Source organism: Cyrtonyx montezumae, unplaced genomic scaffold, assembly GCF_038088225.1.
Source record: "Cyrtonyx montezumae isolate F1298 unplaced genomic scaffold, pur_monq_1.0 scaffold_10, whole genome shotgun sequence".
Taxonomy (NCBI): domain Eukaryota; kingdom Metazoa; phylum Chordata; class Aves; order Galliformes; family Odontophoridae; genus Cyrtonyx; species Cyrtonyx montezumae.
In genome coordinates, this window is record NW_027071826.1 from 51,336,995 (window position 1) to 51,361,694 (window position 24,700).

General features: G+C 46.2%; 3 protein-coding genes across 4 annotated transcripts; 2 read left to right on the forward strand and 1 right to left on the reverse strand.

Moving 5' to 3' along the window:
- Positions 1-1,619: 1,619 nt before the first annotated feature.
- Positions 1,620-8,436, forward strand: GCHFR (GTP cyclohydrolase I feedback regulator). Its single transcript, XM_065755339.1, has 3 exons — positions 1,620-1,721; positions 4,083-4,177; positions 8,207-8,436. The coding sequence occupies exons 1-3, from the start codon at positions 1,686-1,688 to the stop codon at positions 8,328-8,330; spliced, it is 255 nt and encodes an 84-aa protein (XP_065611411.1). The 5' UTR covers positions 1,620-1,685; the 3' UTR covers positions 8,331-8,436.
- A 368-nt stretch (positions 8,437-8,804) lies between these two features.
- On the reverse strand, positions 8,805-24,672 carry DNAJC17 (DnaJ heat shock protein family (Hsp40) member C17). 2 transcript variants are annotated; one of them, XM_065755371.1, is made up of 11 exons: positions 24,568-24,672; positions 22,988-23,057; positions 21,758-21,816; positions 20,368-20,455; positions 20,078-20,160; positions 19,586-19,682; positions 18,604-18,653; positions 18,026-18,103; positions 17,266-17,346; positions 16,372-16,500; positions 8,805-9,563 (listed from the first exon to the last, which is right to left on the reverse strand). In XM_065755371.1, the coding sequence occupies exons 1-11, from the start codon at positions 24,643-24,645 to the stop codon at positions 9,441-9,443; spliced, it is 936 nt and encodes a 311-aa protein (XP_065611443.1). In that variant the 5' UTR covers positions 24,646-24,672; the 3' UTR covers positions 8,805-9,440. The 2 variants fall into 2 exon arrangements, with proteins under 2 accessions (XP_065611443.1, XP_065611442.1); XM_065755370.1 differs by having other exon boundaries at positions 19,577-19,682.
- Positions 11,619-13,126, forward strand: CUNH15orf62 (chromosome unknown C15orf62 homolog). The gene has a single exon (XM_065755372.1). It carries the CDS (start codon positions 11,871-11,873, stop codon positions 12,393-12,395), a length of 525 nt encoding a protein of 174 aa, XP_065611444.1. The 5' UTR covers positions 11,619-11,870; the 3' UTR covers positions 12,396-13,126.
- Positions 24,673-24,700: the final 28 nt, after the last annotated feature.

The window sequence follows — 24,700 nt, forward strand, 5'->3', positions numbered from 1 at the left end:
ACAACACAGGTTTATACTGGGAAATAAGTCTTAGGAATAAACATTTAGACAACGGAGAATTTAGGAGGACTTTCCTTAGCAGGGAGTTGACCAAAATGAGTGGATGTGTAACCCATGGGGTGAAGTAGCCCAGACACATTTTAGGAAGATGATAAGACCAATGTCTATTGGTTGTTTAGTTTAGTCAAAACAAAACCAGTAACTGTGACAGGAACAACAGCAAAACCTGGCTTTCTTGGAGCATTTCCTTTAGGTTAATGAGTAAAAATGTGCATTTTCTCTCTCAGTCCCCACTGGGGTTAATCAGTAACCGTGGCATTGCAGGGCAGTGGGCCCCAGGTCAGGCAGGAAGGACACAGCATGCCACAGCTGCTTGGGAACAGCCTTCTGCTTTGCCCCTGAGCTACTCGTGTCTCAAAACCAGTAAGAAATTAGGAATTAATTATGGCATGCTAACAGTTGATCAAGCTGGGGAGGGACTTTTTATAAGGGCACGTAGTGACAGGACAAGGGGAAATGGCTTTAAACAGGAAGAGGGCAGATTTAGACTAGATATTAGGAAGAAATTCTTTACTGTGAGGGTGGTGAGACACTGGAAGAGGTCGCCCAGCGAGGTTGTGGATGCCCTCTCCCTGGAGGCATTCAAGGCTAGAAGCTGGATGGGGCTGGGAGCAGCCTAGTCAAAAGGGAGGTGTCCCTGCCGATCGCAGGAGGTTAGAACTAGGTGATCTTAAAGGTTCCTTCCAACCCAGGCCCTTCTGTCCAATGTCTCCTGTTCCACTGCCTCCTGGGATATCATCTCCCATTCTTTATCTCCCACTCTTTATCTACCTGTCCATCATCTCATTGTCCGTCATCTCTCTGCCCTTTGTCTGCCTGTTCATCACCTTCTTGTCCATCCCTGTTCATCATACTCACTATTTAATGTCTCCTGGTCCATTGCCTCTTGGGCTATCATCTCATATCCTTTATATCCCATCCTTCATCCTCCTATCCTTCACCTCCCTGTCCTTCTCCTTGTTCATCATCTTCTTATCCATCATTTCCCAGGTCACTGTCTCACTATCCACTGTCTTCTGGCCCACTGCTTCTTAGGCTATCATCTACCGTCCTTTTTATACTTGTCCTTCATCTTTTTGTCCATCAGATCCCTGTCTGTCACATCGCTTTCCATCATCTCCTGCTCCATCCCCCCGAGCCATCAGCTCCCTGTCCTTCACCTCTCTGTCCATCACCTCCCATCTCTTATCTCTTATCTCTGTCCTTTGTCTCTCACCCAATTACCCCCCTATCCCTCATCTCTCCGTCCCTTGTCTACACTAACACCTTGCCCTTCATTTCTCTGCCCCTCATCCCCTGTCCTTTGTCTCCCTCTCATTTCCATATCCAACATCTTCCTATCCATCCTCTCCCTGTCCATCATATCTCTATCCACCACCTCTCTCCTTTGTCTCTCTGTCCCGCTTCTCCCTGCACATCTCCTCCCTATTCCCCATCCCTCTACGGTCCAGCAGAACCAACATCCCCGCACAAAGCCGGCTCCGCACCTCCCTCTCCCCAACTCCGGTCCCCCGGGGAGGGAGCGACGCGGTCGCCTCCTCCCTCGGGCGGAGCAGAGGCGGGACGGGAGGGGACGCAGCTTCCCCCGGCCACTGCCCCGGGGCTGCGGTGCCAGCGGTGGGATCATGCCGTACCTCCTCATCAGCACACAGATCCGCATGGTGAGTCCTCCCTGCCTCCGGACCCGCTGGGGCTGTGGATCGTATATGACTGAGGGAACCGCTCAGGGCAAGGGGCGACGCGAGCAGCGGGATGGGGAGGGGGCTCTCCGTGGTGGGTGTTGTGTATATAGGGGTGCGCACAAGCCCTCCTCCCTTCGTCCCATCCCTTCTGTGCTGTGGGGCGTCTGTAGTACTGCCCTGTTCCCCCTACAAACACCCAGCAGAGTCACTCGGGAAACTAGATGCAGGAGCCTGTGAAAGTCAGGGAAAGTAATTTCCTGCCTTGTGGCCTCACTGCAGATTTTCCCTCTGCCCCGAAAAGCCCTCGGGGAAAACACATACCCAGCCATAGGGAAGGGTGTTGTTGGGAGCGAGGTCGTTGTGTAGCACCCAGAGCCACATTGTCATAGAGAGCCATAAAGGAAATGCTGCTTCCTGGTGATTGCACTATCTGCAGCCCTCAGAGCGGTTCTTGCAGCCAGCTGCACATCTGCAAGAACAGAAGGACGTCTAGGTGTGTTTTTTATTCTTTCCCCAAAGGGAGCAACAGGTATAAATACCACGGTTTTGTAATAGGAAAGGTTTGATGGGGAAGAAAGCAAACCAAGCTGGCAGGAGCTTCACGAGAGATGCAAAGATGCCTCATTACAGGCACATCCCAGACCAAGTGAGCAGAGAACTGAGGAGGACGCCCTGGGATGCTGTGGCACCAAGTCATTGAACTACACAACGGTTAGGATGGAAAGGTCGTGGAACCACAGAGTGGTTGGGTTGGAAGGGATCCCCAGCCCCTGGCGTGGGTTGGTAGCCCTCCACCAGATCAGTCTGCCCCTTCAGCCTGGCCTTAGGGTCATCTCCAGGAATGCATCTCTATTTGTGGTGGCACTGAGCAATTCAGGACTGACCTACAAAGCACCGGGTGGTTGCGCTTTAAGGCACTTCAGGGAACTGTGCGCAACGGAATGGGCTGAAATACTTTTCCCCTGCAGTCTTGGTAAACTCTGCTCTTTAGCAGGACAAAGCAAACATGTACAACATGAACCCTGGCATCAAGCCACAGCTGGAAAAAGCTCGTGCTGGCACCTAGCAGAAGGTGATGGGCTTTGCTACTTTTGGTGGCTTACTGGAATGTTTGCTCAGCAGCACTGCCTGAGTGCTTCCCAGTCAGGGTCCGATAGAGGCTCACAGTTAACATGCAGCTTGCTGGGTTGGGGATGGATGCTGCAGGAAGGCTCTTCCATCTCTACTCTTCAGTCTTCCCCAAACCACATCTCTTCAGCTTTCCAAGCCAAACACAAATTCTCTGTTGTCAGACTGTCCAGCCCTTCACATACTACAAATGAATGATAATTAATGTGAGTTTGCTGATGGCAGTGCTGGTGGATGGGGGACAATCTTCACAACGGTCTTCACTTGCAAATTTCTCATGCGCAGAATGGAGGAGAATGAAAAGGGGAAAGAATCTCCTCCTCTTACAAAAAAAACAAAAAACAATTAAAAATCTGTTTTTGGGAAAAAAAATTAAGAATCAGGAGCTTGCAATGGTAAGGAACTGGAGTGCAGAGGGTGCCAGCACCTCCAGTGTGGTCATTAGAGAGGTCCCATTGGAGCTATACATGTCTGCTGTGTCCTGCTCCTTAGTTCAGGAAGTGGTTCAGACTCGAAATATCTCAGAAAATAACACTTCTGGAGCATGCTGTGAAAAAGTCCCTGTTCCCTCCATATGACATGTGGGAAGCCTTTCTGATGGCTTTCTTGGGGAGATGACTCACATCTCTGACTGCCTCCTGTTTCTCCAACGTGACAGTCCTTTCTCATCCCATAGGTTCCAATCTGTCCAAACCAACCCATGGCACCTCCTCATCACCCTAATTGTGGCTCTGAGGGATGTGGGTTAGGGGGCATGGTGATAGGGTTGATGGTTAGACTTTATGATCTCAGAGGTCTTCTCCAACCTTAACGATTCTTTCTTGCTAGTGGAGCGCTTACCAAAGCTGTCCTCTGTCCAGAACAAGCCCTAAGTGGCCCTATAATTTCATGGCCAAGCATTGAGGTTTGCTGGTTTGGTGCAAGAGGCCACGAGTGCCACCTCATAGCAGTCCTACAGACCGAATGACCGCAGCCACTGTGTGCTCAACCAGCAGGTGGCCCTCCAGAGCAAAGCCACCGAGGTCCTGAGATGCACAGGTGGCTTTGTCCTGGGACATACCATAACCATATCCATCCTCCTCCAGGTTGAGGAACCCACACCGCTCCCATTAACGGTGGCAGTAGAAACCTTGTTCTTCTCTGGACACTATTCTCTTCCTGGTTAAGTCATATCACCGTGCATTGCTCACCCAGTCTGCTGCCTTTCTGCAGGAGGTCGGCCCCACCATGGTGGGAGATGAACACTCGGATCCCAACCTGATGCAGTTCCTGGGGGCCAGGAAGAGGAATATGCTCGGGAACCACTTGTAAGTGCAATGTTTCAGTCTCTCCCCTTCCTTTTCCCAAAAGCTTCACTCTCGTGTTCAATGTGGCACACTACGTCTCATCCCAGGACTGGTTTGGTGCCAGAGGGGCACACTCCTGTCCTTGCCCCTGCCTGTAAATGTTCAGCCAAGGACATTTTCCTGATACATTTCCCTGAGACTTCAGTTTTGTTTGTTTGTTTCTCACCATTACTCCTTTGTGGCACCTGATGCATCTTCTCCTCATCCTCACACCTCACATTCTCGGGATGCTTTTGGGTGCTACCTGCCCTGGCTGAAATAAAACACACTGTGGGCACCTTTTCGCATAACAATCTACTTTTGTCCCATCCTCAGACACACCTTCTCTGTTTTCGTACCACTTCCAAACCCAAGGTGCTCAAAAGCAAATGGTGCCCATCCTTGTCCTCACAGCCTGGCTCTGGCCAGGTTTAGTGCCAACCCACACCAAGCGTTCACCCACAGCCCGTCCCATTCCCATCCCAGCTCTAGCTTTCTCCCTGTTACTGAGCATCCCTCCCTGAAGCCTTTCTTTGAGCTGCTGAGCCCCCGGGGCTTTGAGCTGCTTCTTATCCCCAGCCCATCAGGCTGTGTGTTTCCAGTGCATCTGACGCTTCTTTGCGTCCCCATGTCTCTCCCTGCCTACACCGAGTTTGACACCAAGGGTGCCGCTTGGAAATGCTGCCATCCTGTTCTTTACATCTCGGCCTACTTTTTTAATTCCTCCCCATCCCCCCTCTCTTTGGTATCTCAACTTCTTGTTTTCCTCCAGGACTCTTATAATAATAACAAAACAAAACAACAAACCACCAAAGCAAAAACAAACCTCCTAATGCAAATCAAGTTAAAGCAGAGGGGAGCAGTTGGATTTCTGCTCACGCTTGCCCACTCACATGGCACACAGAGGAGGAGTGGGAGGAAAACTAGGCGTTTCCTTGGTCCCAGCGTGTTCAGACTTCCATCGGCAAAGCTGGGACTTCCCCAGCAACGGGCTGGCAGGCATCAAGGCCCAGCTCCTCCACTGCATTGCAAAACTTGGGGAGTGAGTTTAAAGAAAAAGCAGAAAAAAAAAAATAACTGAAGGATGCCTGATTTTCATTTTCAAGAAACTCACCAAATGCAAACTTGAGCCATCTGCTTCGGCAGCAGCTTGGCCTCTTCCATTGCTCCTTTCCATCAGGAGAAGCTTGGGTGGGTTTGCAGAGCTGAGCCATCTCTGTGCTGCTATTCCCAAGCCCGTGGGTGGCACAGAAATTGGCAGCAGTGCTAGCTTCGTGCTGCCGCCTTTGGAGCTGAGCCTGGGAGTTATGCAATGGGAGAAGAGACCTGAGAAGAAAAACCAGGAGAGGCTTCGAAGAGGACGAAGTGCCGCTGGGTCTGAGATAGGGGTGAATCTCTAGGGTTCGGATGGTACAAAAATGGGAGGAAGGCAGAATGCCTCCATGCCGAGCATGCCAGGGAGGAGTTCATAGTATTACAGAATCATTAACATTGGAAAAGACCTCTGAGACAATCAAGTCCAACCCTAACCCAGCCCCACCATGCCCACTGAGCACATCCCTCAGTGCCACATCCCCGTGGTTCTCAAACACCTCCAGAGATGGTGACTCCTCCACCATCACCCAGGGCAGCCCATTCCAATACATCACCACCCTTTCTGAGAAGAAATTTTTCCTAATACCCAACCCGAACATCCTCTGGTGCAACTTAAGGCCCATGACAGGGTTATTAGGAATAAGAGTGGCAGATTTTGCTTCTTAGGGGATCTTTCTATTTCTACTACATGCCTGCTTGAGGCCTGATAGACACTTTCAAGCACGTCTCCCCTGTTTGCTCTTGAGCAACACAGGGTGGAAGAAAAAATGTGGCTGGGATACCGACACCCTGTGAGGCACAGTAGTGTGCCAGCAAGGCCAGCCCCATCCACCTCCTGCCAAAAAATACCTTTGGGGAGGAGAGCACCGTGGTCAAGCAGGGTTTTCTATCCTGCAGCCACGTGATGACACAAACCTGACCCTTCCTGCAGCATCGTGAGATCCAAAGCCTTAAACACGGCTTAAGGAGCTCTGAGGGAGCCTGAAAGAAGGGGTCGAAGCAGTATGGACCTGTTGTAGCACTGTAATATTCATAAAGCACTTAATTGCCTCTAATAAAGGGGAGCATGGATCCTGTTAAGCAGCTACTGCAAATGACATAATTAAGCACCATCAGTTGCCAGCAGGCATCCTCCATCCCTTATCTAATGTGCAGGGGCAGAACCTTTGGTCATTTGGGTTTTAGCACGAAGACAGCCAGGTTCTGCCCCAGCCTGCGTGGAACCATGGGCTGCAAAGCCCAACCCTGGGCTGCTGCAAAATGGGATTCTGTGCATGTATGGATGCTGGACAATGTCCCCTCTGCTTCCTGTCATAATACAGGCTATCAATCAGTGCTGCTACTTTTAAAAAGCAAACTAACTAAAATCAGACTAAAAGCCACTGCATTAGGATGCTCTTGCTGTAGCTCAGTCCCACTTCCACACACAGCATGTGCCCACTCACTCACCTTTGTCATACCTGGAGCCATAGGCTCATGTACTTACAATGGGCATGGGAAGAATTCCTCTCCATTCTGGGCTGACCTTCGTCCCTTACTGGCTTCTGGCTGAAAGATTTTACAAATGTCCCCATCCTGATTCAGACTGCTTGCACCTGGCACACCCAATAGGCATCGTGCAAGATCTTTTGTTTTGCTTGATGTGGAGTTGTGTTTAAGGCCCCAGGCCACTCAGCTTGCCTTCTGTGCAGCTCAGCTGCTCCAGTTTAGGTTCCTACAAATAACAACCCCTGCCTCAGCTCCTTCCTTTGCATAATGGCAATAATACTTACCAACTCCAGCATGTGAATCTGAAGGGTATGTAGCAAGCCTCTTAGAGAAAACATTAAGTTCAAAGGCACTTTAATAATAGATATTATCTTTATATCAAATCTATAATTATTGCACAGTCTGTCTTGAGAAACTGGAAAAATACTTTCACATCTTAGTGTTATTTTATGCTTTAAAAATGCTCACCACTATTAATGTTGCGCAATCTTAGCAACTTTGGAAATGCTTTTGGGTCTTTTTTATTATTATGAGCACGAAAGTCAGGATAGTCTTTGTTAGGATGCCCAACCAAGATCATCAGCAATCCTGAAGCCCATCATTATCAGCTTATCAGGCACGGTGAGTCATCTGAGAGCTACACAATTATGAAGCTTATCCCATCTGCTTGAATAAATACTGCAGCCCAAACGACTGTGTTAAAGGAACAGGAAGGCTGCCAGATCCAGCACTGAAAGGTAGATTTGCCATTTCGATTTTGCCACTTCCCAACCTCGTTCAACACATTTTGTGTCTGTGTTGTGCTACTCTTCCACCCCGTGATCACTGTCTGTTTTCCTTATGGTAGGAGCAGTGCAAAACATTATTTTATTCCTTTAGAACACCCGTCGTTTTGTAAAAAGCTTCCAGAACGGTCCAGCCGTTGTAAATCAAGGCCTGGTGAAAGCAACAGCAAACAGGGTCTGATAACAGGGAGTTATCAGGCCTGCAAGCTGTAGGCCTGCAACTTAAAGGAACATGGGAACAGCAAAGAAACAGTTTTTGCTGATACAACTCCGCTTGAAGCTGCCACCATATATTTTTTTTCCCCGCTTTGCAGCAACCATTCTTTACCATGAACTCTGAGCTATGCATACTTGCTGACTCCCACAGCCGTGGTTTCAGCTCAGCAAAGCATGTGGCTCTGAATAACCAGTCCCCAAGCCACACTTCAATTTAAGACCAAATTCCATTCTGGCCAGCTTTCTCCTTGGTTTGGAAGCTGTGGGTTTTGGATTCCCTCATCTGGTTAACCAAGGTGTTGCATCACACAGATGTGGCCACTGCAGCGTTTTGTACCACCTTATTAGCGAGGCAGACTTAGTTCCACAAGGAATTTCTCGTCTCTTCCTTTCTCACTCGATTTTTGCTCTTTTTCCCCACTTGCAGCTGGGAGTACTACGTGAACGATGCACCGCGGATAGTGCTGAACAAGCTGGAGAGCTGCGGTTACCGTGTGGTGAGCATGACGGGTGTGGGCCAGACACTGGTGTGGTGCCTCCACAAGGAATAGCAAAGAAGACTTCTGCATTCCATCTTAGCAAGGCCGTGCTGGGGATCATCTCGCACCGGACTGACAGCAAACTTTTCCCCTTGAGTAATTCTTTTCTGTCCCAGACTCCAGGCGCTCAGGCGTCAGGGGAGGAGTGGTGCAGAGGCAAAGCTTCACCTAATGGCAACTCAGCATCCCTGCCATTTCCTAAGACCTAGGGGGAGGAAGGTATGCCCGGTCCAGATTATATCATGCACATAAAACAGATGGCTTTAACTTCACATTCATCTGAATGGCAGTCTGGCAAATACCATCTTTCTGCATTTTAATAATCTATTTAGCATGCATTGGAAGGAGCTCAAATCACAGCCTTGCCTGTCTGTTCCTCAGGGCTGTCTCAGGGGGTATGTTCTGAACCATGAGTTCAGAACAAGCCCCCTCCCAGGTCCTGGGGGGCAAGGATGGGAGGTCAAGAATGGACGATGCACTATCTCATCCCCAAAGTGAAAGCATGAACTGCTTAATCTACACAGTGCTCTCTGTGAATCCCTTCATGCAGCAGCAAAGCCAGCTTCCCTCCCAAACAGGGCCACGGTTAGCAGCATCAGGCTTTCAGTCTCAAGAGTTCCCTTCAGACGTTCCAGAAGCAGCCCTAGATCAGCACAAACAGGTCTTGTAAACATTTCAACTATGAGCTATGTAAAGTAAACAGCAGCAGTTGCAACACTGCATTGTTTGGGACCGTGTATCGATCTTGATTTAGGGATAACACCAATAAAACATCTCACTCAAGAAACTGATGTCTCTGCCTGGATTATTGTGATCAGTTGGCACCAAAGACTTCTGGATCCATAGCTCATAAGCGAGCTTTCAGGAATTAAGGCACTTAAGGGTTTAGTGTTTGTTCTCATAGCACCTCTCAAATCCTGAATTCTGACTGGACAGCTACGCTGAGTACACAGACTTACAGGGTATCACTGCAGCTTACGCAGCCATCTTTCCCTGTTCTCTGACAAGAGCTGCAGGCACCTACAATACCATTTAAAAAAGAAAGGAGTTTTATTGCCTTAATTTAAGAAACAGCCTTGGAAAACGAAGAATGATGGGGTGGGGAGAATCCATACTCTCATGCTAGGTGTGAGACTCTTCCTCATCCTCCCGCTGGAGCTGTGCAATCAGCTGCTGCCTCTCTGCTGCTTGGCGCATCCGCATCATCACCAGGCTCTCGTAATCCCGCTCAGAGACCACAGATGCCTAGGAGCAGAAAACAAATGCAACACGTCAAGGATAGTGCACGCTGCAAAGTCACTGACTCCCCGCAGACCCCCTCTCCCTAAGTCATGCTCACAACACACACATTTGAGTCAGGAGGGCAGCTCAGAGAGCTTTGACACCAAGGAAATCGGATAAGGTGGAAAAACTGCCTCCAGAAAGTAGCTGGCTTCGTAGCAAGCAGTGCTGACCCTTGACAGTACTAGTGCTGAGACAAAGCAGGGTGGCTGAAATATCCTCTTGCTTCTTGCAGTGAGGGTGGAAGGGGAAGCATGGCTTGCCTTGCCGTGGTTGGTTATCCTGGATGACAAGCTTGCTCTGCAAGTACAACACTGATGCACAAAGTCCAGTGCGCACTTCACTTGTTATAAAGGCTCATGCCATAAGACCCAGACCTTTGTGACTTAGTCATGGAAGAAGCTGCACAGAAGAAAACCAGGCACATTCCCAAACCTGGCACAAGAGTTTCAGTTCCCAAAAGCTCTCAGTGCCTTTCTGCAGTGTGTGGTAGTAAACGTCACGTCAGCTAGGTGGTGATTGCAGACTACCTAATAAAGGAGGCAGCAAATGACAGCTGCTATCTCAGAGCAAAACGGTAGTTTTGCCATTCTCCTTTCAAAAGTCATTTAGCATTAGTAGGTGGCCTCACCGATTCCAGATGTATTCAAAGTGCCACAATGCTTGGAAACACACCTCATTTGCTTGACAGTTCAGGCAGAAATAAAAGCATCTTGACAAAAAGTGAACAAAAAAAACCCAAAACACCTCACATTCGTATTTCCATGAACTAAATTTAGTGGTGATTTAAGGACATCTTGAATAGAAACTAGAAGGGATGAAAAGACAGTGGACCAGCAAAAGTTCTGCAGGAAAATGGATTAAGGAAAGTGGCTACGCTGGCTGTGAGGACAAAATAGAAGCCCACAATAGGTGAGAAACTTTGAGTGGGGAATTAAAGAGACTAATATGCTGTAATTGGTATCTTTGGAACTGTATGAATGAAATAACCTTTCAGTACCGCACGGCACGGATTTTCATAGTGCCTGAGAGAGCAACAGATTGTATCAGCCTTCAGTGGCAGAACAAGGTCTCTTCAAAGTTCCTGTCCACTAACCACAGATATTTACTCTCATCTGCCTGGCTGAATGAAACAGGCTACATGAGACTCATGCAAATGAGTCACCCATACAAACCTGAATCACTACCTCACGCTCTGGATTTCAATTTAAAACAGACAACGATTATTTCTGGCCTCGTTTGGGAGTCTTGCTGGTACAACAAGCCATTAGGAGTGAGAGTAGGGAAGAAGCAGTCTGATTCAAGATGGGCTCCAAGTTGACATTTGCGCTGACAGTTCACAAGCAATCTGGGTGCCTGCCTCCGAGAGAGCTTGCTTTCTTCTCAAGCACAGTGTGGGCTGATGCTTTGCCACTTTACACACCTACTTCCTGCAATCCTGGCAATTACCAATAGTGTAAAACCCAGTTGCTGACGTGGCTGACTCAGCAAGGGCTTGGCTCAAAACAAATACGTATGCACAAGGAACTGCAGCCTGGGAAGCAGTGACAAGAGGCACATGAAGAGAAGGTGGCATTGTGGATTTTTATCGCTCTAGGTCCAACCTGGCTGAACTGCCCCTGGACTTTCTTCTTCCAGCATCTCAAGAACGTGGTGGTCACCGTTCTCTCCGTACTCAGCAGTTTCTCCTCTCTGCCTGTTGGACTCAGGTGCCGTCTGACATACCGTAAGTCTATTTTGCATTCCATTTTCCTAATGCTCATCTTTTACACCTTTGTTTCGCTGTTTCTTTCTCAAATTTCCATCTGACTATTTCTTCAGTTTCCTTCAGTGTTACTGAGTCACCGTCTCCCTTCCTAACCACCCACTGAGATTTTTATACTGTGCCCTTCACCATGAAGGTGGCTGGTTACCATGGTACCAAAGTGCCCTTCTGTTCTAGATGCTAGATTAAATCTGTTCTCATGGTGACTGTGTGCCTTTGCTATTCTTCTGCAGCACAGATTTAACAAGCTCAGACATCACCATTCCTTCTCCACTGAACGAGACTCCCTAAGATATCCGACAGGTCAACCGCTCCTTAATACAGAGATGTAGTGTGAAGTTTGCATTTCCTGCAATACCAGCCTCTCTGTTTTCCTTCCAGCTACATGAACAGGGAAGGAAGAGGTTGTTCCTGTTGTGCGACTTGCTGCTGAGCCTGTGACTGAAGTTCCAACACCTGACTGCGAAGCATCAGCAGTTTTCTTCTTCCTTTTGCTTTTTATCAACATGGATACTTGGCGGAGAGGATCCATTAAATCCACAACGTTCTTCAGACGTTTCTCACTCAGGAGACACAAAAAGCTGGGCAACCAGGTCATTATCTTGAATAAGAACAGTCACACACTGGACAGTGATGGACAGAAGAGGGAATGCTTGAGGAATCTGAAGGACAAGTCTGATTATCTGTCATGTCAGAGCGAGCAAAACCTGGCCAAGGCACAAGCACCTCCTAAGCCTCCCCGGCTCTACTTGGACAGCTCTAGCTGCCCTAACATCATTGATCACACGGATTCTCACTCTGACGTCTCCTTTTCTGGTGCTTCTCATCAATACAACAAAGCCACTCAAACTCAGCTCCACAAGGACCAGGCTACAGACTATGTGACCTCAGAGACCAGTTCCCAGAATGGCACCACTCTTTCTGATCTGTCTGATCCTCTCCTCTCCTTCAAAGTGGATTTGGGGCTATCACTTCTCGAGGATGTTCTGCAGACCCTCAGGAAACAGAACCCAAGAGATTATGCCATTTGAAGGTATTTATCACTTAATGTATCACATTTACCTACTGCTGGTGCCAATTTTTCTAGTCCTAACAGGAAGAAGGATACTGTAGCACCCCTGTTATGTGTGGTCTGTTTTATTGTTGTTGCCTTACCCATCACAGACTGTTCTTGTCCTCACCAAGGAGTCCTTCGGAGCAGAGCTGACAGGCTCCAAGCCTAGATGAGAGCACTGTCTGCTGGAACCTTGTGGGCAAGTTTCCATTCTCCACACTGGGAATTTCTCACCCTTGACTGTGCATCTCCTCCTCACGGAAGATTGGTACCGTTTGACAAAAGACTTTTTTTGGGGATGTGGCTGTGACATCGCAGAGTTTGGACAGAAAAGGGTATGGCATACATAACGTGTGGATAAGCAGGCAGCTTGGCAGGAGACAGTGTTACTGTCTCAAAGCCATAGCTATGGCAAGGGTCAAGAGACAGAAACCGATGTTTCTTCTCCCAACATGTTTGGATGTGAAAAAAATCAAAGCTGTTCCTCTCCCTTTTTTCTCTTTTTTTTTTTTCTTTTTTCCCCTAATTCAAGTGTAGTTGGCACTCCCATCCTGGAAACAGGTAACCACCTATATAAGCTCATAATACAGGAACAGCATTTTATATAGTCTACTAGCAGAATAAATTTATCTAGATACTGCTGCTTGAAGCATGCACTGACCTATCAGCTGTACAGGCATGGAAGAATAAACGTATCTGTGACTGGAAGCGTCTTGTTCCCTCATTTCATTGGTAGCAAGCCAAAACCACAAAACCCAGGTAGCAGGAGCACAGATCTTTCATCCATAGTGACCAAGATCAATCCTCTCTGGCACTTCAGGTATTTATGAAGGTGGGAAAAGCAGCATGGCACTGCTTTTCTGGGTTGGGAAAAGGCTAGAGATGCTGGTACCCTATCTTCCCTTTAGAAGAAGAGTGCAGCAGTCAGAGCAGGACTAAGGTCCAGCGTAACACTGTTCTTCGTCCTGTGAGGTGGACAGTGGGAAATGCTCTGCCAGGCTAAGTACCTCTTAGGCACTAGCCTGCTAAAAGAACTCTGCAGAAGCTACTGGGTCATCAATGCCTTACCTTTTTTTCCCATAGCTAGATAAGATTCTAAGGCCCTTCTTAAAACAAACAAAAAACTCACAAAAATCCCATGGACCCAGAAAACCTTGAGCTTTGGAGGCAGGCTACAGCAAAATGCACAGAGATTTCAGGGAAGGTACAGAGCTCAACCTACCACCTGATGTGAATCCGGTGAGGTCAGATAATATGAACCACATTTGCTGAAGCCTCGAAGCTTAGAAAAGATGTAAGAGGACATCAGACAGAAGGCTCTTCTCAGCACATTACTGTGGCTGAATGTCTGGGCAAAAATGAACTGGGAGCAATGTAGGGTGATACCACTAGGTGCAATGATTACTTTCCCAGAAGCAAGCACTTTATGCTGTTGTAGTAGCAAAACATACTCCTCACAGAACTATATGGTCTTTGTGTGCTCTGAACCCATCAGAGGTGCAGCAATCAAATGGTTGTTGCTCTCGGGTACCTTAAAGTAACAGCGATCAAACCTAATTTGTACAGCTTAACCCTCCTGTTCTCTAGGAAGTGCTGGACAACACTCATCCCCTGCCGTGGGATGAAACAAGCCAGCAAAGAGTGGGGAGGTACATAACGTGCGACTCACTGCCTCCTCACAGCATGACCTTTCAGCACTCAGGCTTGCTTTCTCCTAGGAACTGCTTCCAAAGCTGTCCTGGTCTAGCCTGTCTCCATTATTTGCAGCTCCTGGTGCACAGCTTTTGGCTGACAACCCCACGCGTGGAGCACAGACAGCGGATGGGTAGCGAGTGTGTTGCCATGAGAACAGGGAGGCTCTTGAGCTGTCTTCTGAAGCAGAGCAGGGAAGGAGCTGCATTTGCAAAGAGTGGGAGCAAACAGAAGGTGGAATCAGACAAAAACAGGAGCTGCCCAGAGACAGCAAAGAGGAAGCAAGGGCACCTTAAATCAGAATGCACCTGAAGGAGAGAATGTGGCCCCTGATGGATTGAAAGCTAGCCTGCGTATGAAAGGGATAACGTAGATAGTAGACTAGGTCAGCGTCAACTGATAACTAACAGACTTCATTTGGAAGACTGGAATTGAAGAGCTGAGAACAAAGACTGTTACAACAGTTGGTAACCCCTTCCCTTGGTCATATTGTTTCTAAGTTGCACATTTTGGAAACATCCAAGCAGAAGCAGCCACAGGACTTCAGGAAGGCCTAGAGAAGTGAATAGTGAAACGAACCAGAGCAGCTTGGGTATCTTAGCCTAACAGCAAAACAGCAATTAAATTGCTAACACATAAAAGCAGTAGAAAGGACATAAGCATTAGAAGTGCAACTCTTGGAAAAGGATGCAAATCACTGGCCATAACTCCTCATCATTTTAAGAGCTAGCAAAGGACAGACGAGGGTGTGCTGGACTGAACTGAGTAGCCAGCTCCACACAGTGTGAACGTTATTTGCTGTTTTAGCCTGTCCTCCCTTGCTGCCGTTACCCCAAGCTAATCCTTCACATCAGGCAGACAATGCAGTTTCAAATTAACAAGCTTTGGTCATGGAAACAAGTCAAGACCTATCCAGTCAAACGATAAGTCTTTCATAGTTGAAAACACACAGGTAAGAATAAACTACCAACCTTTGCACTAGTGACTCCCCTCTTCCCCTCTTAGTTGGGAATGAGCTCTGCTGTGCCCATAGTACTCACTGGTTCTACACTGTGCATGGAGACCTGCTTGGCTACTGGGCTATGATGCTCAAACTCCCTTTGAGATTTCTGGGAAGTGACGTTGTTCAGGCCAGGCTGCCCAGAAGGAGAACACACAACCCTATACAAAACTGAGATAGCAGCAAGGCATTCTGACATGTGAATAAAATACTTGTGAAGTCAGGAGAGAAAGCACTGAACAATCTTACAAACTGCTACAGCATTCTGGTTGCAGACACACGGACTGAGGGTACTTTAATGGCATAAGGCAGTGAAGGAGATGAGGGGAAGTGTCACATGAAGTTTGAACTGGAATTCAAATAACCAGAGGATCTCAGGCCCCTTCACACTTTCTCTCACAGAAGAAATGACTAGATCAGAAGACAGGCAGAGCATGAGATCGCTTTACACTTTGCTTAATAACACAGAACTGAGCATGCTTGCAAATAAGTGGATACAGTTCCCAACTCCAAAGGGGCAACAGTAGCAAGAGGTAACTGACAGCCAACAATCCGATGCAGCGTGGCTTGTTACAGGAGACTTTTTCTATCTTTTAACCACTCCATGTATTCCAATCACAAAACACATAAAAGGCAAACTTTGCTATTTAAGAGTGGCAGCTTCAGATGGATTACCTGGTGGAATAAGCAAGAAGTTGGCAAACACTTTGAAGTGTATACCAAGCCATAACAACACTGGTAAAGGGGACCCAAAACAGGTAAGGACACTTTACGAGGATATTTAATTTGACATTACTTCAACTTCCCTCCTGCATATCCTAAGAAGGTAGTTTTGCTTTTAGCACTGAAACATCACCCTCTTGTGAATGCAGTAACTAAAGCTTTTCCAGACCTCCTTTGGTGCACTATCTGCCAATGGATTTCACAGCCAAAGTATATTAGACTAAATTCACAGAAGAATGGAATTAGAGGCTCTGCCTTGAGCAAGGACCATCCTTGGTTTTCACTTTTAAGAGAGGGATATTGTGCAAACATCCAGTCGTTCAAGTAGCTTGTACCTCAGTGTGTTGCTACACTGACAAAAGGTCCTTTAAAATCAGCCTCAGCATAAAAAGGTTCATCAGGAAGCCGGTCCTCTTACTGTCAGTTTCTTTTCCTGCTCCGATAGGAATCAATGCATCTTACCATAAATGCAAAGCACTCCTCAACGTAAGTTGCTATAGAAACAGATTTAAATAACAGCAGCCTATATTCTCCTTACTTGTGAAGTCCTAGGCTGACCACTGCTGACAGAATGGAGATTGCTGCGATGGTTCTGGGGCTGGCCTTCCAGCCAGGAAATCTTTAGAGGATTATCCGTCAGGCCAACCTCATTCTTCACAGCCATTTCCTACCAATGAAAACATCAGCATCACCATCTCAGTTTTGGGTCACACTCCCTCACAGCACGCTCACAATCCTAGGAATTTTTCTATCTCAGTCTGTTATCAAGGGCAATGAAGATTTCACAGCTGCCCTACATGAGAAGGTTTTTCAAAGTTCATTTCTGCATCAAGAATGGGTAAAACATCATTGTCAGCATTTCTGATAAAAAGAGCACATATAGTTGTGGGCTTCTGGCTTTTTTTTGTGTGTGTGATTATTTGGATAGATTAAGTGAGAGGGCAGATGACAAAACCAACCCAGAGTAAATTTAAGTAGATGGAACTACTAACATTACAGGTTTATTTCATTACAGAAGTTACTGTACAGATTATTTCTATTTCCACAGTAACGTGAATTATTACAACTCATCATGAGTTAAGACGTTATAATTTCTTTTAAACTGCAAATGCCTGATATCATCTCTAAAATTCATTAAGCCCATCACCCTCAGTGAGAGCTGGTTAAATAGTTTAGTGCCTGCCCTTTAAAGCAGCGTCTCTTCCCTCACGAGCTTACATGCACAGCCTGCTTGTTTATGTGCATGACCTGCTCTGAGTTTACGCCTCAAGCTTTGCCACTCCCTTCATCCTTTAAACTCTCATTACCCTTCTCCACTGCCTTAATAACAAGGCAGCATCTCCAGGCTGTCAGACAGCTAACCCTTCCCTTCTGAAACACCCCTTCTTGTCCGCCCTCCACTGCACACATCTGTGGTCTCCACCAGACTTACAGCAGCTTTAACCGTAGCAAATTCCACGACTGCACTCCCGGCCTTCCTGCTGGAGATCAATAAATTTTGCACGTCGCCATACTGTTAAGAGAGAGAAAGAAAAGTTAATTACAGACCCAGAAGAAAAGCCAAGTTCACCTGTGGCGCAACTGCAAGGAAAACGTGTCTTCACAGACACGAGACTTGAGCTGTCACCCTTTCTGTCTTGCACGATGCTTCCATTGATCCCAGCCTGTCATAAATCGTCCCCACAGAAAATAGTGCTGGGGATGCACATAGCTACAAACTTTGCTTCCAGCAAAAACCAAGGCAAGAGGGATGTTCAGCTTGGTTACAGGAGACATCTGTCTGAATGAAGACCACATGCTGGGATTAATCAGGTCAAAGACTTGTCTATTCCTGCCTCTGAACTCCCCACAGAAGTTAACTCCCCACAGTGCTTTAAGGAAAGGTAAAAGTGCACCACAACCACACAGCCAGTCTAACCTCTATAAAGGACACTAATCATTCAGGGGAGGAGTTTGTGGTTGCTCTGTTTCACTAAGGATTCCTACGAGGAAGAAAGCAAACGTGCACCTAGGAACAGTTCGCAACAAATAGATCGTGTTGATGATCTCTGAAAATGGTGCAAGTAACAGGGCTCAACAGGAGAAGAAAATGAGCTACTGTGGTTTATATGAGGCTTCCCAGAATTCACTGTCCTCTCCTATAGCACTGAAAGAAGGGAAAGATCTCGTAACAGAAAAGCATCAGACAGGACCTTCTGCAGGATCCGCAGTAAAACTTCTTTTGAGTATCCTCCTCCAGACTCATCTTCTTTCCTGCATTTCCATTTCAGCTGGGAAATAAATGTGAGAAGTTAATTTTGTCCATTTGAACACGTTACCACGCTGAACACAGCTCACGCCACCTGCAGACTAGTCAAGTTTGCTATTTACAGCTACAGTCCCAGAATGGCCAAGACAATCAACATCAGAGCATGAGAAGGGAACAAATTATTTGGGGAACAGCGAGGAAGGACTCACGGGAGTTAAAAATTGCACCTGAAGGGATATTAATGGCCATATTGGGGTAATAAACAGAAGTTTCTCAGGGCCTAAAGCACAGATGACACAATTTCAGGCTCAAACGTTTAAATGAGAAAGTAAGTGAAGGACAGGGGAGGAAGGGTATTTTAAAGGCAGGGACAGGAGGTGTTGGTGTGTATAACGTGCATTAGAGGAGCTTCACTGCCACTGTGCAAAGGAGCATGCGAGCTCAGCAAAGGAGTCCTTTGTTTTTTCCAAAGATGCAAATATTCTGTTTTTAGTCAAATCCGTTTTCGTAGGGATGTCTTACTTTGAGTTTGGGAGTTATTCTGCCTTCTGCTCCACTGTCTTCTCGCTTATCTAAAGAATGAAAAGAAAAAAAAACACAAAAAAAAGATGTAAGAACACAGGTGAATGGGTGAAAATTCATCAGCTAAAAAGCATAAGCACAAAATTTGCCCTGAGAATGCACTTATGGAAACAATAAGTGCACAGCTTAATTTTGATTGCACTTGATTTCAGCACCCCAAAAGTCTTATATGACAGTATCAGTAGACATTGTACTGTAAAGTGAATACTGGGTGTTATTGTCCTTCCCTCACATGATTATGAGACATCCCATGATCAAGGGCAGAAAACTGCTAAAGAAGAAAACCCCAAGAAGGAGATCTGTTAGATACTGTGCCATTTCTCCCTCTAAAGGGGTTGGTAGGGACAAGCATGGAAAACCAAGGACAGAAAAGCCCACCAACATTAAGACATAGCCTAACAATTTAATCTGGTCTTACAACTCAGTAGCCAAATGCTTAATAGTGATCTGCTCCTGATCCAAAGACCTCCTTGAGGTCTCAGCCAGAACGATCGCAGTAGGAAGCAAGAGACAATAAACTTCTCTACTGAACTGAAACAGCAAGCAGAACAAAACTTTCTGAAACAAGGATGTGAACTGGTCCCTGTTTTGTGCGCAACACTGACTGTTCTCATTACGATGGACAAGTAAGACTTCAGGCTCCCTTCCAGTACAGCTGTGGGCTCCACATCAGGCCACCTACATTCAAAGCTTTAGAATATTTATTGAAGAGGAGCAGCGATAAATTAAAGAGCAATCTGTCACATATAAGAAAAAAAGCCTCACAGAAATGCTACTCTTATTCTCAATAAAAGTCTAGGCAGGGTCCTATATGTGGCAAGGTGACCAAAACAGAAGTACGCAACCCCTGCTCCATCAATAGAGAATTTGGAGACCTAGGGGCACTTAGTTTGGCTAAGCACTCCAGCCTCACCTATCTCACCTTGGAAGCGCTGCTGTCTCTCAAGCTGGATCTGCTCTCGAATGAGTCTCTGCTGCTCTTCAAGCTGACGAGAGCCTTCTTCACGCAACCGTATTATCTAGAGCAAAGGTAAGACAGCACAGGAACACTTCCATGCTTGACTCATGGCAGCTGAAGACTGCCAAGGATGGTTTTTAACTTAGCCCCATCTTCTGACATAAACCTTCTGCCAGCTCCCCTGTGCCAGCTCCAGTGCTCATTTTAGTTCCCTCCCGTTCCTAGTGACACAGATAGCCAGCATCCAATTAGTTATTTTCTGCTACACCAAAAAGCAGGAAAGCCATTTGCCAGACTGTCCCGCATGCCTCTCTTTTCAGAGCCCACTAACCCTAAAGTCTGAGGGACAGAGAGCTACACAGAGTTGCCACAACTCATGTGGTTTGAATTATGAACATGAAAACTTTCAGTAGTTACTCTCAAAAGCAGTATACAACTCTAAGAATGGATCGTTACTTCTTGTTCTAAGGTCCTCGTTATCCGGATCTCTTCTTCTTCACTGTCACGGGCCTGGGCCTCCCGTTCCCTAGCTTCAAGATCTGCAGAGAAAGAAACAAAATGAAAACAAACCAAAGAGAATTTTCACTGCTGACACTGCTGTCCAGAGGAGGGTGCAATGATCCAATACTTGGCTATATCTGTAACAAACTCAAAGTAGAGCCCTAGGTATTCTCTGCTGTCCCTCCTCCACCCAAGCACAGCAATATATTAGCAGTCCAAAGAAAATGAAGTTTTGATTTCATTACCAAGCTTTACTTTCTTTCGCTTCTCATCAAGCTTTTGTGTCCTTTCTGCTGCTTGCTTTTTGGCTTTTCTCACTTTGTCGTATGCCGCCTGTCAAAGAACCAGCAGAACAGTGTAACTATGTAAAGCAAAAGGGATCAAACACAAAGCTGTGAGTAGAGGGGAGGTCAGCTACTGAAACGCTCTAAGAAGAGGTGAGGTGTTTTCTGCTTCTTGCTAGTACTTTCAAAATGCTGGAGTTAACACAAATATCCTAAGAACATGAGAAGGACCTCCAGATTGAGCCCGGAAGAGCGAAGAAATCTAGGAGTAACTGTGAAGTGTACTGTAGAAAAAAAATCTCACCCATCTTCAGAGGTGAGAAGAAAAGTTTGTTTTTCCCTCTGAACAGGTCAAAAGTAAATTCAGGGGCACCGGAAGCAAAGCAACTTTGATTCAGAGCACATCTTCATGATGAGAAAGGTTTATTTTATGTAGAAGATTTACTGATAAGACAGATGGTTGACTCACAGGAACGTATCAGAGCAAAGAACACCAGAATTCCTCAGTTGCAATAACACAGTTACATTCACTCAGTGACTTAAGAACTGGGGTAAACTAGCAACTCTACTGACATCTGTTCAAACCATTATCGTTATCCCTCATATCATTATCCTTTACAATTTCTGGCAACATTTGAAAAGAAGGGTTAATTCATGCTTTTAAATCTCATCTGAAATTTTAATATGCCTTCTCTCCTGAGATTATCTAGATGGTATTACTTGCTCATGCTGACCCGCTTTCATGCCTTTCACATGTCTGTATTACTTTCAGGCCTTGCAGCAGGCACTCACCTTCCTTTCAGGAAGAACAAGAGCCCAAGCTACATATGGCAGCCTGAAAAGCTTGTGTAGCAGAAGGACAGAGATCGCGACTACAGTTCAGCTTTGCTGTTCACAAGCCTCTTGTGCCCCACTGAAAGAAGGGCTCTGAGCCTTAGCAATCCCATATCTAGATGCTATTTACTTGTCACATCTTGATTTCGAGGGAACCACAAATGCACTGCTGCCACAGAAACTGAATGCATCCCTGAATCAATCACTGGTGGATATTTAATTCTGTAAAAGAGATACGTCCCAGCTGAGCACGTTATTAAAGCCAGCATCTCTTACTCACTGCAAACAGAGCTACTCCCAGCACGTCAGATCAGAAAAAACATTTATCAAAGCTCTTATCTGGCACCCACTATTACATCTCCTGGAGAGATACAGGGAGTAACAGACAAGACTTGCACTCACAAGGGCTCAACTGGAGAAGAGATCAGGGCAGATGGGATGAGAGTTTCCACTATTTCTCCAGCATGTAGAGTAACACCACACAGTCCCAATATAACTAATGGATAGGCATCCTTACCCTTGCTGCTGCATCAGTCAGCACAGCTAAGGCCTGAGACAGCTGGTGGAACACTTCCGCTGGGAATGAGAAGAAAAAAGGGTAAGATGCAGAAAACCACGCTAGTGGACTGGAGACCATCCAGAAAACACAATCCCTTCTGAAAGAGACCTGCAGAACATCAGAAAGAAAAAGGATCCTTTCAAAGTGTTATGCAAGCCAGCTTGTAAACAAAACCTGCACAGTTGGAAGAACACTTGTTATATAGACTTTAGTGTAGATTAAGATACAAAACCAGCAGATGTTTCATTTTAAAAGAAACCACGCAAACATGCCTCAATAGAACCCATCTACAGGCTTGAAATTCTTCAACCTGCAGTCAGCCGGAGTGTTACGAACAACCTCTCCATCTCATTAACAGCTTTTTAGCCTGAGCTACAAACTTCCCCTTTTACATCAGTTTTGCTGACCCATTTGCTGGAGGGATACACGTATTTGCTGGAGGCCTCTCCACATGCTTCAGACCACCTCCCAGCCTTCTGCTTACATCCAAACCTCCCGCTCTGCTCTCACTTCTGCTGAAGACCTTTTTTCTTCATAGTGGCAATCCCCATACCACATCTACAAACCTTCAGTTTGTAAGACTGTAGCCTATCAATCTGGAAAATGGAAGATACAGAATAATGTTGATTTTCAGGAGTCTTTGAGGAACAACGTCCTTCCAGTTATCAAAGTTATTTGCTACCTATAGCTACAAAACTTAAACAGGTGTAGAAAGAACAGACCTTACTGAAATTTTGGATGCACTCAGTTCCACAGCATTAAGGCTAATAGACAATAATGAGTAACGCTGATATGAAATACTGATCGATAAGTTTGCTACTTAAGTTTTGACTGAGAGAGGTATCGATTAAAATACTGACTTACCAGTAAACATTTAGAACAGCCTCCATTCTACAGTTCAGGTACCATGTGGGCAGATTTTGAGAGGTGCAAACAAAGTTTCGGTATTCACATAACACTCCTATTTTTAAAACCAACATGCATGCACATTCAACTTTAAAAACCAGAGCTGGCTAACAGTGATGCAAGTAACTCCTACTCTTGCATACACGTACATTACATGACACAAATCCAGGCATTCTCCTAATTGCATGCAAAGACAGACCTGAAGCTAAATAAAGACACTTCCACGAGTCTGTATGTGTAAAAACAAACTGTATGGCTTGCAGCCATACAGTTCCATCTCACCTGCTCGGGGATTATCTGGGTTCTTATCTGGGTGACAAGTCAGGGCCTTCTGGCGGTACGCTTTCTTAACCTACAAGAGTCAGAGATCCGTCAGTTGGTATCATTTACTCCATGCTGAGAAACACAATTTGGCTAAAAAAATAAAGTTATGCTACAGGAACAAGAGTTACAACTCAGCGGGCGTTTCCATTTCTCTGGTTTTGTTGCTCTTTCTTTTGTTTAGTTTAAACCACATCTCTCCCACGCAGAAAGCTTGGTTGAATCAACCTTTACCTGCATGACTCCCCATGCCTGATAGAAAAGTCCACTTCTAGAGTGCTGACAGCATTATTAGTCCATCGTGTCAGAATACCTTCCACTAGTATACCGTAATAGCAGGAGACTTCTGAAAAGCTGTTTTCAACCTCAGTTCAGCAGCCTGTCCTTTCTAATCACACTGTACTACAAGGACAAGCGTCTGAGCCCGGGACACATAGTAGGCAGGCAGCCACGTTTTGAAAGAGCTCTCTGCTTTATGAAGCTTGATGTTTTACTTCAAGGTACACTGTATTACAGCAGTTAAACCTCATGATCATCAAGGTCAAGTCTGGATCACAGATGCAGCTTTCTAGCCAGAGGGATGCTCTATTCTTCGCAGTGATATAAGACAGTGTTGTTCACTGCGTAACAGCTGAACTTGGTAAGGTGAAGAAATGTTGACCAAAGGCTGTTTACTCGCTTCTACACATTAGAGAAAAAAAAGTACAGCTTTATGGGCCAAGCCACTAGTAAAAGTTTTATTATGAGAAGTATAAAGATATATAAAGACAGATATATAAAGTTTTATTATTTCCTTCCTTAGTGGAACAAGAAAGTGGTATGCAAGAAAGGAAAAGTTCAGCTGCCAAACAGAACTTTCAGATGGGATGGAATAAGAGATGTCTCAGCACCGCCTAGTGGATAAAACAGATGGAAGGGAAACGCAGCTGAAGTCTTACAGACATCATCCCGTCTTTTCCATAAGCAAGTAAAGAAAGTTAGGTCTCCTCAACATGCCATAAAACAGATATGAGTGGTTGAGACTGCGAGTAATATGAAGTTATTCAGCACCCGTACTTCCCTTTGTTTGTCCCTTTTGGCAAAGCACCTCCGAATAGAAAGGGGCACTGCATCACTTCAAGTATTCTACATCAAGGACCAGCGCTCTACATTACACTTGTCAATTTATGTCACATCGCAACACTCGCTTTCTACACTTCCTCATCCTTTTTTCCCATCCTAGCAATCACCTCGACAGCAATGTCCTTCCTGGGGCAATTAGCCCCGACCTAACTATTAAATTAAGGAGAAAGCATTAAACGCGTCATTCAACAAGCCACAAAATGAACACGCTGGCTTATGACGTCAGGTACCCAAAACGCCCTGTAGTCACTGGATTTCTGCTAAACGCAGCGGAGCCCTGAGAGCTAAGGCAGGAAACAAATGGCTGAGAGCAGCCCTGCAGCGCACGACAGCTGATTTCACCTTCCCAAACCGAGATCCAGCCCCACGGCTCTGAGGTGAGAAAAGAGAAGGGCAACGTGATGCAATCGAGCCCTGACCTCCTTCTCCGACGCCTTCTCGCCGACCCCCAGGATGCCGTACAGATCCAGCTGCACCAAGTCCTTATCGACCGCCATTTCGTCGCCGAGTGGCTTCTGCCCGCGCCGCGCGCATTGCCTGCCGGGAAACGGA